Below are 15,901 nucleotides of genomic sequence, written 5' to 3'. Positions count from 1 at the left end.
AAAAAAAAAAAAAAAAAGAGCGAGCAGGAGGAGAGGCCATGAGGAAGGGATCCAAAACTCTCGGTCCTTTTGAGGATTTGGCATTTTCTTTGGGTTTTATTACTTTAAACGGAAGCGTCTCTTTCCTCTCTGAGGCCAGACAAATGCATGGCCCCGCCGTGGAGGAGAATGTAGAGAGGTGCTCAACCTGCTCACCTGCTACCCGAGGATTCAGGCAGAGCCGGTAAGGGGTGGGAGTAGCATCTTCTCCTCCTCCTCCTCCTCCTCCTGCTCCCCCTTCTCCTCCTCCTCCTTTTTCTCCTCCTTACCCTTCTTCTGCTCCTCCCCATCTTTCTTCCTAGAAAAGAGTTGTTTTTTGATTTTTTTTGGTACCAGGGGATCGAACTCCAGACCTTGAGCCTGTGATGCAGGCAGCGGAACCACTGAGCTAAATCCCTGGTCCTAGAAAAGTTTTGAGAGGAAGAAAATGTAGAGATCATTTAATTTAACCTACTCATTTTATAGATAATAAAACAGAATAAAAGAAGTGGGGAAGCCTCCCTTACAGGCAGGGCTGTTAGCGAAGCAGCCAGGACCACACTGACCGGCCCCTGGCCTGCCGTCTGCGCCGGCTCTGAGGGTGATGTGTGGCCTCCGAGGACTTCTCTGCCGTGGACTTTCCCCACGTTCACATTTGTCCACTGCTATGTTGACAGCTGTCGACAGGTGTGCTCTTAACACTCACGGATGTGAACACATTTGTGTGAATGACAGGACGGGCTCTTACCACTGTGAGTGCCATGAAGGTTACACCTTGAATGAAGACCGGAAAACATGCTCAGGTAAGGGAGGGTGGAGTTGGAACAATGAGTGCTTTCCTTCTGCCTGCCCACCTGTGCGGTTCTCAGGCACTGAGAGCTTGGTCTGTTTTCTTCTCCTGCCTCCCTGGGGGTTCCCAGTCTGTTTGAAAAGTTGGGAATGTGTGCGTAGCACACGTGTAACTGTGTGCCTCATTTCCTCTCTGTCCCCTCTGTCCTTGAAAACGCTGACTTAACACCAAGCAATGGTCCAGAAGATACTTACTGTGTACCGAGGGTGACACCATGACGTGGCAGTGGAGAAAGTGGGCAGGTGCCATATCAGCCAGAGGTGGCAGTCAAGAGTGTCAGGATGACCGTAGGGACGTCCTTCCCTGAGGACAGGACAGCACAGGTGTGATGTTTCTGCTAAAAACAGAATCTTGAGGAAACGTCAGACAAACTCAACTGAAGAGGCATTTCTAGTTCAGGAAATAATTTCCAGTGTTTTAAAAAATGTGTCAGAGTCATAAACGACAAAGATGGACCGAGAACGTGTCCTAGATTGCAGGGGACTCAGATGTGACAGTTAAATGCAGTGTGGGACCCTGGACTGGAAGAGAGGCATCCGTGCAACAGGTGGCAAAACTTGGGTAAAGTGTGCTGATTAGCAAGTCACACTGTGCTATTGTGTTGATCTTACCAGGAAGTTGTTAACATCTGGGGAAGCAGGGTCAAATAAGGAAATTCTGTTTCACACTGTTTTCATAAGTCTGAAATTAGCTCTAAATGAAAAATTAAAAAATTAAAAAAAGAGGTTTAAAAAATATATCAGTATCAGGAAAAGTCCATTGAATGAAAACTTGGGTCTTGAATTCCGATGCTGCCCTGAATCCACTGGTCTTATTAGGGCTCATTTTCCTCAATTAAAAAACAGGAGAAGATTCATTTATAATTTCTTCAAACTCTAATTCTGTTTTTCCAAATATAGCGCAATTAGACACGAAACTGTTGGTGTTTCTCTCAATTAGGATAAATATAATACACCTGAAAGAAATGCTTTAGAAAGTTATTTATGAAATTCTTAGATTATAAAACCTCACACTGATGATTTTGTGAAGGAACTGGAGAAGGCTGGAAAATAATGAGTGTGCCGGATTTTATCTCATTCACCTAACTTCCACTTAGAGCAAATCGTTCTGAGGGCTTTTGAGTAGAATCAATAAGATTTTCTCTTATTTCCACCTGCAAGTAAGATTTCACTTATGGATATATATGGTGGATACAGATATATATGGGTAATGAAAGACTTGCAGTTTTCACGTCTCTTTTCGGGACTTTTGTCTGACAGCTCAAGACAAATGTGTTTCTGGTGCCCACGGCTGTCAGCACCTGTGTGTGAATGACAGGTCTGGGTCTCATCACTGCGAGTGCTTCGAGGGCTACACTCTGAATGCAGACAAGAAGACATGTGCAGGTAAGGTCTACTCAGCTGATTCCTTCTGTGGCAGTGAAACCAACGTACAAGGATGGAGGAGTCGAGGTTCAAGCCTTCTGCCATGCTTACAGCTAAGCTGTGCAGTGGCTGCTCTGCAGGTGCTGAGCTCTCTGGCTTTTGCAAACATGGATGGTGCAGAAGAAAACTATTAAGAAAGGGTAGGGAGCGGGGGGGGCAGTGGTTAAGAGGAAAGCTGATTAAATATAAGGTCCCTATCCGGGAAAATTTTATTAGCCCTGGACACTGGGGACTTTTTAAACAAATAGGAGATTTTAGAGGAAGTCAGTTGGTCAGTAACTACTTGATGTGATAGGCTGAACTGATCTTTTTCCAGTTAAAACTTGGCCTGGAACTTGCTGTAGCATTAGTCTTATGAAGCTGAATAATTTGGTAAAGGAGACTTTGTGAGCGCCTGAATTAGACCCACACAGCTCCTCCAGGAAGCCTGCCTAAGGACGTTCCCTGACGGTTTCTAGTGATCGGTCTGCAGGGAATCTGAGCCTGTGCCATGGCTAAGGAACCCTCATTAATGTGATTTAAACGCCCTGGCAGAACAGGGCGGCGTTTACAACTGTGAAAGCTCTCCTAAACGACAGAATTCCTAGCTCTGGAAGTGGTGCTCAGTTTTGGCAGGCTGAGTGCTTTTTAGACTTCGCACATCTCTCCTCTCCCTGAGCACCTTGTCGGGACAGATGGGGGGAAATAACACCACCGGCTCCCCAAAATGTGCATAGAGAGCAAAATAAAAGAACAGTGATAGGAAATATGGAGACCTTTTTCAGATGGGAAGGGAAACAAGATGGGGAGGGAGGGAAAAAGAGGGTTAGGAAAAAGTGGAAATAGAGACTTGGCAAGTGGGAAGAGGATTGACAGTTGGAAGGCACAGGGAGGAACGGGAGGGGATGAAAAAATTAAAGTGTGTTATGTACGTGTACAACTCCCCAAGACGAATATAGCCACGGTGTACTTCAAACATGTACTGATCAAGACACATTTAAACGTAAATTTAAAAACTGAAAAAAAAACCCATGAAATCAGGAAGCGCGCTTTGAGCACCTACTCTGTTCCCAGGATAGGAACCTAAGCACTGAGAAGATGAGAAAGTGTGAGCTCCTGCCTCAGTGGTTTACAGCCTGGGGGTGCGGGGAGAGAACACTTCTTCCCGAAAGCAGAAACGCTATAGCCAGAGGGAGGCGCTGCTGGGAGGAAAGAGCTGTGCAGGCCGAGGAGGCCGGGGAGGGACTGAGCCCGGGCTGGAGTGTGCCCTTCCGGGTGGGCGGAGCCGGCTGGGGTAGGGAGGACTCGCTCCAGCTAGTTACACGCACCTGGTGGGTACATTCAGTCGCCAGAAACGTGGAGGAAAAGTGAAACAAAAGCACATTTTCATTTAAATTAGCACATACTGAGGAATAATAAAAAACACACTTTTGGGGGGTATCAGGATTCAAACTTGGGCCCTTGTGCTTGTGAGGCAAGCAAACAGTGGAACCACTGAACTAAATCCCTGGCCAAAGAAACACTTTATTAGAAAATAAAACATCAAGGACATTTTCTATGTGAGGATACTCCCTCAAAACTGCAGCCAGCACTTTTCCTAAGTGAGCCATGCATGGCGTTAAGCATTTTATACACCCAGGAATGCCGTCAGCCCTCACAGCAGGGAGGAGATGGAGTTAAGTAGCAGAGCCAGGGTTTGAACTGGGTCCTTACTCTCAGGGCTCCAAGCTTTAACCGGAAGGCTGTTATTCCAAAGAGCAAAGCAGCAGACGGCAGAGAGGGATGGAGGAGGGAGAGGAGTGGTAGGGAATTTTGTGTCTGTGTTCTAAGGTGATAATGAGCAACACTGGCCCAAAGCTGGGGTCCACCCACGGGCGGTCTCTCCCTTGGCCTCCTGTCCCCTTGCCGGGCGTGACGGAGGCTAATGAATTCATGTGGACCCCGGTCCAGGGTCAGGGCTGGAGGCAGGTCCAGCTGATTGATCTCTGTGTTGTGTTAAGTAGGGCAGAGGGGAAAATGAAGTATTCCGCCAGTAAGTATTTCGCTGAACATATGCCTCACTTGGAAGGGAGTACGTACACTAAGGTTGGGAAAGCAGTTCATGGGTAGGTTATGTGGTACGGTGAGTCGCGGAAGGTTTTTGAGCAGGAAGTGTCACTTAGGAAGAGAGTCAGAAGGAGCAAATAAACGCCACTTGTATTTCCCAGGGAGCCTTCCTGGATTTACTGATGGAGAGTTGCTTGCTGTTTGTCCTGGGCCAGTTTGGACATGAGACTGAATGCTTTGCTCTGCTCTGCTGTTATTTGGGCAAAGTGTTGTTGTCCCTGAAACGTTATTTATTTGACAGATAATCAATGCTTTACTGTCCAATCATACACATTGTCATATTGTTCTTATTAACATTTGTATTACGTTTCTCTCTGTGTTTGTGAGTGTGTATTTTTGTATGTCTCCAGCGATGTTTTCTGTCCCACTGTATAAGCTATCAAGGGCAGGGCTTGGTCAACATAGTCCTTTCTGTGCAGCCTCAAGCTTAGCTCCATGTACAACGAGGTCCTTACCAGATTATTTATGGTAACGACCCACGAATATCTGGAGATGTTGACTGTCATCAGAATGAGTCAAGGTAAATTCTGGGAGATCATCAGAACTCAGTACCGTCCAGTGCTGTGGGCAGAAGAACAAAGTGAAGGGCCTCTCAGAGAGCTGCAGAAGGGAAAGAGAAGAGAGATGTCTGTGGTCACGGGCATGTAAGTCCTGGAGAAGGGGAACAGGCCTCCCCTGGAACACGGGCTTGTGGCTGCCTACGGAAGGGAGGATTCATCTCAGCACTGCTCGGGACCAGTGAAGCAAGTCCAGTTCTGCTTAACTAACATGTGGACATTTTCTTCTTTCCTGCTGCATGCCCGGATAGTCCGTGACAAGTGTGCCCTGGGCACTCACGGCTGCCAGCACGTTTGTGTGAGTGACGGGACCGCGTCCTACCACTGTGACTGCTTCCCAGGCTACAGCTTGAACGAGGACAAGAAATCGTGTACAGGTGAAGACCGGCCCTGTAGGAGTATTTCTCACAGTAGGAAAATGTCCTAGGAGAAAGCTCCTCTTCACAGCTGTGCTCCTTTCTCTGGCCAGAGCCTTCCAGCAGTTTCCAGTCGTCTACACCTTAATTACCCTCCTCTGCCAGTCTGTTCTCCTTGATCTGATCTCACATCTCTGCCTTTTTTCTTCCTAGTTAATTTCCCTGTGTAGTCCTGGGTTTTGTTGCAGTAGAGTACACATGACATAATGTTCTCTGTTCTGACCACTGTAAACGTACTTTGGTGACATTCAGTACATTTGCACTGCGGTGCAATGTCCCCACTGTCAGCTCCCGAACAGTTTCATTACCCCAAACTGAAATTGTGCTCTATGAACAGTAACTGCCAATTCTTCACTCTTGAGACCCCTCCTGACCTCTATTCTACTCCATGTCATTTTCTAAAAGCTCCTCATTTGCCACCAGCTTCCCTCTATCCACAGAGGACAGTTGATATTCCAGAAACATGCTCTGTGCCTGCTGTTTCCATCCTTGCTGAAATCGATCTCCCTCTCCACCTTCCAGGTGGGAAATAAATGTACCAGTTCAGTAGCAGCAGTGCTGGTAAGGGCAGGTGCCCAGAGGGACTGGAGCAACCAACTTCAGGCTGGGAGGGTCCTTGAGAGCTAGGGAGAAGCTGTGCTCAGGTTTCTCCCATGGGGCTGCTGATGGGGAAGGAGAGCAATCCAGAGTCCTGAGTGACAGCCTAGAAGGGGAGAGGAAATAAAGGGGGGCTGGTGTGAGAAGCGTGGTGGGGCGGGGAAGGAAGCTTGGCACAGTGCAGCCTGGGGAGTTAGGCAGGGGCCCAATCATGCTGTGCTTCTGAGCCACGGGGAGAGAAGTTCGTGTTTCATTCTAACAGCAGTGGGAACCCTTTGCAGGGTTTAAGGCAGTGATGAGCAGAGTCCATTTATATTTTTAGAAGTCACTCTAGCTGCTCTGTGAAGGCTGGACAGGGTGGAGGCCAGTACAGTGGGCAGGCTTGGGAGAGGATGGTGATAGAAGTGACAGAAGTGAACTGACCCAGGCCACGTGTTGGCTGGTGCCGGTGTGGCTGGAAGACGGAGAGAAAAGGAAATGTGTGATGCCTGGTTACGGGGGCGCTCTGGCCCATGGCAGTCATCCCTCTCATGTAACAGGACTAGGATTCCCCACTATAGAACACCCTTGAGTGGCTGTCTTTACGAGGCTCTGAAGTTTTCCTGACATTCTGTGGCAGACCAAGTCTGTTGTCAGCCTGAGTCTCTGGTCCACTGAGGAGAAGAGTGAACTCACTTCAACCCTGTTGAAAACCGATTGACCTTAAATGTAAGAGCGTATTTCCCAAATCTCAATTCTCTTCCACCTATCTACTTATCTTCCTTTATGTCCTTATCACATTGCCTTAATTACAGCAGCTTTGTAATAAGTTTTGGAATGAAGAGACCTCCAGTTTTGTTCTTCTGTTTAAAGGTTGTTTCAGCTATTTTTTCCAAGATTGCTTGGTCTCTTTCAACTATCTTGTCAGTTTCCCCTAAAATGGCACTGTGACCATGATAGACACTGAATCAAATCTATAGATCTATTTGGGGAGCATTTGGATCTATGCTGATGTTCTTTCAACCCATTAACATGGGTGTCTTCCCATTTATTTAGCTCTTCTTTGATTTCTTTTAACTATGTTTTATAGTGTTTTAGTGTACAAGTCTTGTACTTTTTTTTTGAGACAAGGTCTCACTGTGCAGTTCAGTTTAGGCTTGAGTTCACTATGTTGCCCAGGCTGGGCTCAAACATGCTGCAATCCTCTTGATTCAGCCTCCTGAATGCTGGGATTAAAGCCATGTGCCACCCACCACACCTGGTGCAAGTCTTGTACTTTTAAAAATTTATTCCTAAATATTGACGTTATTGTGAATAGGTCTGCCTCTCAAATTTCAAATTTGCTAACATATTAGTTTTACATTTTTTTAGAAAGTGGTTAGATATCCCACTGAGAAATGCCTTCGTAGAGCTTAGAGACTGTTAGACAAGAGACACTGAACAAGTCCTGTGGATACCCACTTTATACTCTATATGGAAACAGTGGGGGTCCATGATTTTCAAGAGACTTTCTGGTCTACTGACTAATTAATGGGCTGATTAAGATGGAATTTGGGCTGGCTGTTCCCAGGAGGTTCAATAGGTTTATTTTTTCTTGAATAGCTTTTAATATTTTGTTCTTGTGTTGAATTTCTTGTGTTGAATTTTCTTGAGTAGTATAGGCTTTGGTATAATTTTTTTTTTTTCCTGGCCATGACTATTTGAAGTTCTATATGTCTCAATTACCTGTATCTCAAGTTCTTTCTCCATGCTTGGAAGAAATTTTCTGCTATTACTTCTGTGAACATGTCTTTTATGCCTTTTGTGCTTTCTTCTGATTTTTCATTGTTTTCAATTAATCTTATATTAGTCTTTTTTTCATTGTCTAGCAGCTGTTGGATTAATTTTATGTGGTCCCTTACTATTTTTAAGAGTTCTTTCATTTGATGACTGCCAGTCACAAGCCTGTCTTCTAGATCTCATAATTTATATTCACATTGGATGATTCTGCTGTGTGTGCTTTCAGTAAAATTTTTGATCTTCTGGATTTCTGTTGGAATCTTTTATAGAATCCATTTTTTTTATTGGGCATAATAGTTTTGATGTCTTTCTTGAGATTCTCTATTTTAAAATCTGTATTTATTCTAGATTCACTAAGCATTTCCTTCATTATGGTCATCATCTCTTTAATTATTGCTGTTTTGTGAAGAGATTTATTGATCTGTTTTGTTATTTCATAAAATTCAGCTGGGAGGTTTTTGATCTCTTTCGCCTCAATGCTCCCTTGATTTGTCTTGGGAGAGTTATGAATTATGGGTTGCATCTTGCTTTAGTGCTCTCTCACTAAATTTGTTTTTTTGCATTGAGGCTTTTAAATTGCCTGTGGTATGTAGCTTTATTACTAGTATGGAGACCTGTTTAGGAAATGACTACTTTTCAAAGATATCTTCTAGGTACAGCTGGATTCTGGCTTTTGAGTCTGTCCCAAGATCCTACCTCTTCAATTTATTAGGGATGTGTAGCCTAGCACCCAGTTCTTTGGTATTAAACCATCATATTGTTTATGACCCCAGATAATCTAGGTATTGGCATATAAGGAAGATCAATTGAATCACAATTATGTTGTCTTGGCTAAAGTAATATAATCAGTAATAACAATAGCATCAAGCACAGACTGGAAAATGACAAACTGTGCTAACAAATAGTTTGCCACTTCAACCATAGGTACAAGATTTATAGTTATGGCTGGGTGTGGTGGTGCTTGCCTGTAATCCCAGCACAGAGGAGGCTGAAGCAGGAGGCATAAAAGACATGTTCACAAAGTCAATTGCTTTGACTTTGAGGCTAGCCTGGGCTACATAGTGGGTTCAAGACCAACCTGAACTACATGGTGACATCCTATCTCAAAAAAAAAAAAAAAGAGAGACAGGAAAAAAAGGTTTATAGTTACATAACAAAATCTAAGACAAATCAGACAATTCTATACAGTAAACATCCACTCTACAAAGCAATTTTTCCCTCAGGGGAGAAAATTTAAACGGGATCAGAGGGAAAAGAATAGAGAAAGAAAAGAAGAGAAAGTGATTAGAAGCAAGACTGAAGGACAAAGAATGATTATCCAAGCCTTGAGGAGCTGGTAAAGAAGATAGAAGGGAAAGAGGGAGGGAAAAAAAGAACACAATAAAACAAAAAATAAAACCAATGTTTACATTCATGAAAAAACAAAAATAAAACAAACAGAAAAGAAAAAAAGAGAAATATCAATCCCCCCTGAAAAAAGCAAAGAGAAAAAAAAATAATCTTTTCTGTGATTTCAAGCCTATGGCTACCTTCCAGGATCTACAGGTTTGTGATACTGTCCAGTTCAGGGCACGACTCTCCTGTCACTGGTAAGCAAAGGAGGCAATCAGAGCCCAAATCCATGCTGGATATTCCCAGCAATCCTGCAGTAGGATTAAGGCAGGGTGCCAATTCTGGTACTTTCCAATCCACAGAATTTCAGGCTGATCCTGGCCTGTGGTTGTGGGGTTGGGCCTGAGTTTTTCAGCCTACCACACTTGTTTCTTGCTAGCCTGACATGGCTCCCTGACCCTGGGTGTCTCTCATGGTTTTCCTTCACGCAGTCACTGTGAAATTTCAACATTGGGAGCCCTGAAATGAAGCCAGCCCATGGCTGCTCCAAGTCCCGAGTTCAGCTGGCCCCTCCCTAAAATGGCACCTGGCCTAGCACCCTCTCCAGGGGACACTGCACTTGCTTGGACTGGAGTTACTCATCCGCTGTTGTGTACTCCATTCCCCTGATGCATTTTTCCCTGGGGGTCTCTGGAGTTGCCTGCTTTCACTGTGTCTCTGTTGATTTGATCCTCCGCTCTTAACACCGTGAGCCAGAAGCTGGGGAGAAAGTGCTGCCTGCCCGCTTCTTTTTCTGCACAGAGGTCTGTCTCTTCACTTTATCTGTGGGCTCCAATTTTCCCTTCAGATCCTTCCTGGGTCCCAGGTAACCCTTCTCTCCTTTCTTCCCCAAGTTGTTATTTTCTAATGTCTGGCTTCTGAATTCTGGAGAGGCTGATTTGTTGCTGCTTACCACACTGCCATCTTCCTGGAAGTCTTCTCAGTAGAGTTTAGACAGGTAGATAAAAGACATTTGATTAAATGAACTTTTGGCCCCTCAGCCCTATATCGTATTATCATAGAATGTGAGGGAAAATGTTGGAGCAAAGCATGTCCCCATCCTTAGTAGTTCCACTCAGTTGGGAGATTATACAGCCACCTGCAGACATGGAAAGTTGCCTTTCTTTCTAGAATTTGAAGGGTTATAATGTTAAATAAGAAAGATGCCTTATTGAATTACCGAGAGAAGTAGGAGTTAGATGGACATGGTGGTGCACACCTGTAATCCCAGCACTTGGGAGGCCGAGGCAGGAGGACCGCTGAGTTCGAGACCAGCCTGGGCTACACAGTGAGTTCCAGGTGAGTCTCAACTACATAGCGAGACCCTGTCTCACAAAACAACAAAACAAAACAAACAAATGAAAAACAACAACAAAAAAGAAGGAAGTAGAAGTTATCTTCATCACTCTCACATTTACTTAAATGTCAACATAAACCTGAAGTTTTAGTTTGAAAATAATCATGCATAAAAACTAGAACTCTCATCAGACCATTTAATAGAGTATCGGCTCTATATAGAAAATCAGGAGTAACTTAATTTTACTATTTGGAATCTTTTGAGCATACAAAGAAAGCTATTGTTTTCATTTTCTTTTCTTAATGCGGACACAAGGACATTGTCTTATTCCTGTATCCTTGGTGTCTGCCTACACCAACCATATTTTTAAAAATTTACTTTATATTGTTGATAATCTTTGTCAATCACAAAAGTGTGGAGTATTATAATGAACCCTCATATAATCCTTACTTAGCTTCAACAATTATGTGTCTTTCCAGTGTCTCCTAATGCAGCTGTTTCTGTGACATTATCATTCCAAAGTACTTGCTCCTCTTTCTGTTTGCTTTTACATCCTTTGACGTTCTGGAAAATTCACATAGGTAATGCGCCTTAGAAGTGGCACAATTGAAATTGTAGATTTCCTGGGAAATGCACATCAAAATGATATCAAGATTCCATTTCACCCTAGTTGAAATTGCTATTGTCAAGAATACAAAAACCAATAAATTCTGGTAAGGATGTGGGGAAGGAGAAACCTTTTGATGCTGCTGGTGCAAGCCAAGTAGTGCAACTACTATGGAAATCAGTGTGGAGGTTCCTTAAAAACTTAAAAATAGAGGTACCATTTGACCAAGGTACACCACCCTTCGGCATATACCTGAAGGAATGAAGGCCAGAATATCATAGCGCAATATACAAGGTATGCTTGAAATATGCAGTAAATGTTTATTTAAAATTCTTTTTATTTTTAAATTTTATTCTATGTTTGTTTTTTGTGGTACCAGGATCAAACTCAGGACCTGGCCCTGAAGTGAACGTTTAAGTTAAAAACAATTTGTTACATTAAAGTTCCCCTCCAAACACTCTCCCTTATCCCATGCTATACTGCCAGACCCCAGCCAGCGGACAGGCAGGTGAAACTACAGATATTTACAGAAAAGGACTTCAGAAGTGCTTCCATGAGAGAGTATTCTATGGGGAATTAATGAGAATGTATCTTTTATTGTCATACATTTTTTAAAAAATGAAAATATTCATCATAGCTTTTGATTATACCACATACATCAGACAACATAAGGAATCACCTCAGTTACCATCAACAGATGAATGGGTAAAGAAAATATGGTGTATATACACAGGGGAGTAGTGTTCAATCATAAAAAGAACAAAACTTTGCCATTTGCAGAGAGAGAAATGGATGGATCTGGAGATCATCTTGTTGAGTAGTGTTAGCCATATGCAGGACTGTAGGATTCCCGACTTGTTACCACGACTTGTTACCATTCCTAGAGACCGCTAACATTTTGTGTACTGCCTTGGTCTGCAGCCGTTGAAGAAGCCCGGAGACTCATTTCCACTGAAGACGCCTGTGGGTGTGAGGCCACACTCGCCCTCCAGGAGAAGGTCAGCTCCTATCTCCAGGGACTCAACACCAAGCATATCCTTTCTGGAAGGTTTTCCTTTTCTGCTTGGAGCCAACACATTTTAGGACATTCTCCAGGCATGTGCCTTATTTATTGCTCTATAATAAGCAGAAGTAACACAGTAGAAGTACACAGTATTTTTTCCTTCTAGTTTTTAAAAGATGATTTAATAGACTGTTCTCACCATTTACGTGACTTCTTTCCCTGGTGCTTTTCCTCAGCAGTATATTCTCCTATGGGGTTCTCATGTAATGGTTGGAATGATTATACTATGATTCCTTAATGTGGTTCTCTAAGTTCAAAATCTGTATTCATATGGAACAAATCCCATGATTGATGAGGTGTGACATCTCAGATTACCTGTGCTCCTACACTTTGGCTAGCCAAGTGGTCAGAAAATAGATTTCAAAATACAACATGAATGTCAAAGTCAGTTCTTTAGTAAAACCATTAAGAAAAAGGCACATCTTAAGTGAACAGCTCTGTTTCCATGTGCCTTAGACGAGTGGCAGACAGACTGTGGTGGGTATGACCTAGGAGCATGCAGATTTCCTAGTTTTAAAGGACTTCATTGCCAAATTCTTCATATTTAAGATGCCACTTGGAGTTAGGCTTCTTTTCCCTTCCCCCATTTCGGATTGACGCTCCCTGGCCACACAAGAGAGGCAGATCTCTCACTCACTCTGATGCATTCACAGGCACTTCCTGGAAAAGTAAAAATTTCAGAGCCAAAGGAGACAGTTCAACATTTTCTTTAATCTTGACACTGCTCCCCTCACCCACCCCACTAGGAGATGTCTTTCCCCTTGAATTTTGTGAGCAAAAATATTTGCTGCAGTGGTCTGATTTGATCATGATGTTTAGGAATAAAATTTCTGAATTTTAAATTAGATATTTGGTGAGAAAATAGTTCTGCTTTTCTCCACTTCCAATAGGACATGCTTCTTTTCCCTTGTGTTGAGGTCTGTACAGGTGCACTTATGTTTTCTAATGTGTGTCAGTGGTGTTCGCCTTAACAATTAGCCACTCGATGACATTTTGGAGAAGTTGCAAGTACATGAATATGGACAAATACATCGTTAAATTGCTCAAAAATTTCACCTGGAAATGTGGAGATCTCAGTGTGATATGCATTGCACACTTGTGTCTCCAATGTCCCTGCTAAAAATTTGCCATTGTAAATGCTTCAGAATTACTGGATAAACAGTATGAGCATTTTCTGGAGAACCAGTATTATTTTTCCAAGGAAATATAGGTGCAGATCTTTAAAAGCAAACTTTAGTGTCTTTAAGCTATAACTGTGAAATGGTAGGTGCCAAATAGAATGAAAAATGTTGTTTCTTGCTAGGCATGATTGCACAGGCCCCCCCACACACTTGGGAGGCTGAGGCAGGACAATTGTTGAGAGTTCTCGTCAGCCTGGGCTATAGCCAATTTAAGGCAGACCTGAACTATAGAGTAAGACTGTCTCAAAAAGCCAAAACAACAATAATAATGTTTATTTTATTATCTACTAATTGAGCCATTTACTTTTAAATATTTATATTAGTAAGATAATGGTATTCACATTGGAAACTTTAGCTCTATTTTCTCAGTGGTATTTATAATATAAGCCAGTTTTATTTCTGAGAGTGCAAATTGTACAAAGTATTTGCATTTAGAAAGTTCATATAATTAAATTGAGAGGAAAATATAACTAACACTTTTCATTTTTTGCTCGTCTTTGCTGATCATTGAAGTTGTGATAAAAAGATTGTAATATACATGTCTAAAAACAGTCAAAACAGATTAATATTATATGTCATTTAAAACTCATTCTGGTCTTAGACGTGCACAGATGCACTATGTGTGAATTTAGAGCGTTAAACTTCTACCAAGGATAAAAAACCCTAAATTTACTTTATCATTTTGATTTAGGACCTAATCATTAAAATTATATTTATAAAATTGGCATAACAAGGAACAAAATTGAATATTGTCTTTCTTGATGTTAGTGATAAGCCTAATTTTTCATATACATTCTTTTTCTTAGCTCTACAGCTTACAAACTTTTAGAATAAAACAGTCCTTTAAATTGTGTTCTACTCAGTTCTTTTTTAGTATTGTTTTAATATAATAAAAAGTTACCTTTATATGTCAGTGTCATGACTGGTGTTTTGGTAATTTGTGTCAATTTTGTGTAGTAATGTATTTCCTTATTTTGAACTGAATGATTAATTTGAATGTAGGACATTTTCTTATTTAAGGAAACAACATCGATACTCTTCCTATAATGTAATTTCACACTCTTGAGGCTAAAAATGTACAGGTTAGACAGAGGGCTTTAATTAGATATGTTTGGGAGAGAGAATAATATAAAATTATCTAAATTTAGATAAAGTAATTAAGAGCTCTGCATTGATATAAACTCATGAAAAGTAAATATAATCTATAGATATAAAAGATAACTAAAGAAGTGAAAAATAAGCTGGGCATGGTGGTGCATGCCCATTAATTTCAGCACCTGGGAAGCTGAGGCAGGAGGATTGCTGAGTTGAAGACCAGCCTGGATTACACAGCAAGACCTTGTTTCAAAAAAAGAAAGAAAAAAAAAAAAAAAGGAAAAAGAAAGAAGTAAAAAATAAATACATGAAGACACTATATATGAAAGATGTTACTTTTCAAAAAATTTGAAAGGACAGAGTTATGGTAATATTTTTCAAATTTATTTGAGCACAGAATCCATAATATATATTAATATGTCACCAGAATTACTGGTACAAAGAAATGAGAGCTGACGGACATGGAGGGAAAGGTAAAGAGGGGTTTCAGGAGTGTGACCGTGAGTGGACAGCTGTAATCGTGTCTCCACATTAACACTGATGTGTTTCACGAGTGGCCTATGAGTAGGTGTCAGTGTCTTGGGCACTATTCAATACTGAAAAAGCTAACACCAATAATGGAAAATGTATGAACTGAATAGAATAGACGTTGAGTTTGCAGATCTCTGGGAGACCTGAATTATGCGTTTGGTAGAGCGGCCTTTTAGAGGGAGTGTGAGATGACCAGGGAGGTAAGGCCCGATGTTGGAAGGCTGGAACCGCGCTGGAGAACAACTGGCTGTCTCAGGTCAGGGTTACCTCACAGTAACATTTAGGACAGAGGGATGGTTGTCAGTCCTAGAATAAGCTGGGTGAGACAACGGGTCGGTTAAGGGATTTGGCTGGCACTGGAAGGCTCCAAGCAAGGAAATAAACCCTGCTGTGTAAGGTACACACAAGATCACATAAGTCAACAGTGGGAGCCATCCGTCGGTCACGCTAAAAAGAGGAAACCAGAGCAAAGATTGGACGAGACCAAGTAATTACAGCGACGATTTGCATTATACCTGGTTAATGCAAGAAATGCTCTCCTACTTGCATTTCTACCTTTTATGTCTTCAATTTTGGGGCGCGGTAACTCTCTGGCATTCACATAGGAGAAAGAAGGGGGAAAAAACCTACTACGGTATAAAAAGACAATATAGAGAAGTCGCCTCCAGGGGAGAAACCAGTACAGCGGCGCGCTGGGCTCCAATGGCACCTGTGGCTGCAACAACCACAGCTGCACCCATCCCTATCCTAGAGGCTCTCCAGGTTGCAGCAAGAGATGAGCTGTTCTGAAAGCCCTAAAAGAGAATAAAAGCCGCTCCAACTCGCTTTCGCGGGTTCCCCAGCTGCGAGAGGAGAAGGCCATCCTAGAGAAAGACATTCGCTCCACCTGGCCCGCCTGAACGCAAGCCAGGACCTTCTTCTCAGAGCGCCGGGCAGTGGGCCTCCTGCGGATCCCAGGCGCCCAGGGATTCGGTCCCAGGCGCCCAGGGATTCGGTCCCAGGCTCAGATTCCCCGGCGGCCGAGCCGGGGCCGAAGACCGCGCAGGCGCAG

General features: G+C 42.7%; 2 protein-coding genes across 2 annotated transcripts in view; both read left to right on the top strand.

Moving 5' to 3' along the window:
* Positions 1-13,996, top strand: part of Matn3 (matrilin 3) — a 24,658-nt gene extending 10,662 nt beyond the window's left edge. Inside the window, exons 6-10 of the mRNA XM_033762842.1 lie at positions 696-821; positions 2,128-2,253; positions 5,186-5,311; positions 11,902-12,012; positions 13,026-13,996. Coding sequence (XP_033618733.1) covers positions 696-821; positions 2,128-2,253; positions 5,186-5,311; positions 11,902-12,012; positions 13,026-13,081 — 545 coding nt within the window. The 3' untranslated portion in view covers positions 13,082-13,996. The remainder of the gene's footprint in view (positions 1-695; positions 822-2,127; positions 2,254-5,185; positions 5,312-11,901; positions 12,013-13,025) is intronic.
* Positions 13,997-15,060: 1,064 nt separating this feature from the next.
* The window catches only part of Wdr35 (WD repeat domain 35), a 59,163-nt gene continuing 58,322 nt past the window's right edge, over positions 15,061-15,901 (top strand). Inside the window, exon 1 of the mRNA XM_010618034.1 lies at positions 15,061-15,106. Coding sequence (XP_010616336.1) covers positions 15,061-15,106 — 46 coding nt within the window. The remainder of the gene's footprint in view (positions 15,107-15,901) is intronic.

This window comes from Fukomys damarensis, unplaced genomic scaffold, assembly GCF_012274545.1.
Source record: "Fukomys damarensis isolate Sample0158 unplaced genomic scaffold, DMR_v1.0_HiC HiC_scaffold_2, whole genome shotgun sequence".
Lineage (NCBI taxonomy): Eukaryota > Metazoa > Chordata > Mammalia > Rodentia > Bathyergidae > Fukomys > Fukomys damarensis.
Note: the sequence above shows the minus strand (reverse complement) of the source record. Positions and strands in the feature narration are given on the sequence as shown.